We start from the raw sequence: 640 nt of genomic DNA on the forward strand, positions 1-640 counted from the left end.
GACCGGGTTCAGAGCTCCTAACAGGACCGGGTTTAGATCTCCTCTCTTTCTCTTCTCCTCGTCTGTTTTGTTTGTTAATTAGAAACTTTTCCTTCCTGGTTTTTGAGTAGAAACGCTCGTTTCTCGTTCTGTCTCCTCAGGAAACGCTCTGCTGCTGAGGATGAAGGCGGACCGTCCACCAGCGGCGCCGCTGCAGCCAAGAAGTCCAAAGGAAAGTCCAACTTCGGCGACTTCAGCTCCTGGTAGCTGAACTTCGGCGACTATAGCTCCTGGTAGCGCCGACACCTTCAGACAAGTCAGACAGAATCCTCTCCTTTCTTTGTGTTATCGTCGTATAAATCTGCACATTAAAGCTACTTTTTACTGAAATATTGTGTTCTTGTTTTTACATTTTCTGTCCGAGGCTCTGATTCTGACAGACAGACGGTTCAGAATAAAATTCTGTTTCATGGTTTTTTGGGTCAAGGCGTCCCTCTGCTGCCTCCGGTCATGGTGCGAAGCGTGATTGACTCCCACCACCAGCATCTGGCGGCTCTGACGTGATGTCAGCACCGAGCCAGCTCCGTTTGGCTCCAGTCTCAGGATTTCTGCTAACAGATTTGTTTGTGGCATCGTTCAGCACAATGTGTCACAGAAATCC

The 640-nt window shown here is 48.9% G+C and overlaps 1 protein-coding gene across 2 annotated transcripts in view; it reads left to right on the forward strand.

The window, feature by feature from the left end:
* The window catches only part of ppil2 (peptidylprolyl isomerase (cyclophilin)-like 2), a 37,511-nt gene extending 37,142 nt beyond the window's left edge, over positions 1–369 (forward strand). For both annotated transcript variants that reach the window (XR_003039827.2, XM_017430855.3), the window contains exon 20: positions 141–369. Coding sequence is in view for 1 of the 2 variants with exons in the window: in XM_017430855.3 (XP_017286344.1) it covers positions 141–246 (106 nt within the window). In the remaining variant the exon portion in view is untranslated. The remainder of the gene's footprint in view (positions 1–140) is intronic.
* The last annotated feature ends 271 nt before the right edge of the window (positions 370–640 follow it).

Source organism: Kryptolebias marmoratus, linkage group LG1, assembly GCF_001649575.2.
Source record: "Kryptolebias marmoratus isolate JLee-2015 linkage group LG1, ASM164957v2, whole genome shotgun sequence".
NCBI classification, from domain to species: Eukaryota; Metazoa; Chordata; class Actinopteri; order Cyprinodontiformes; family Rivulidae; genus Kryptolebias; species Kryptolebias marmoratus.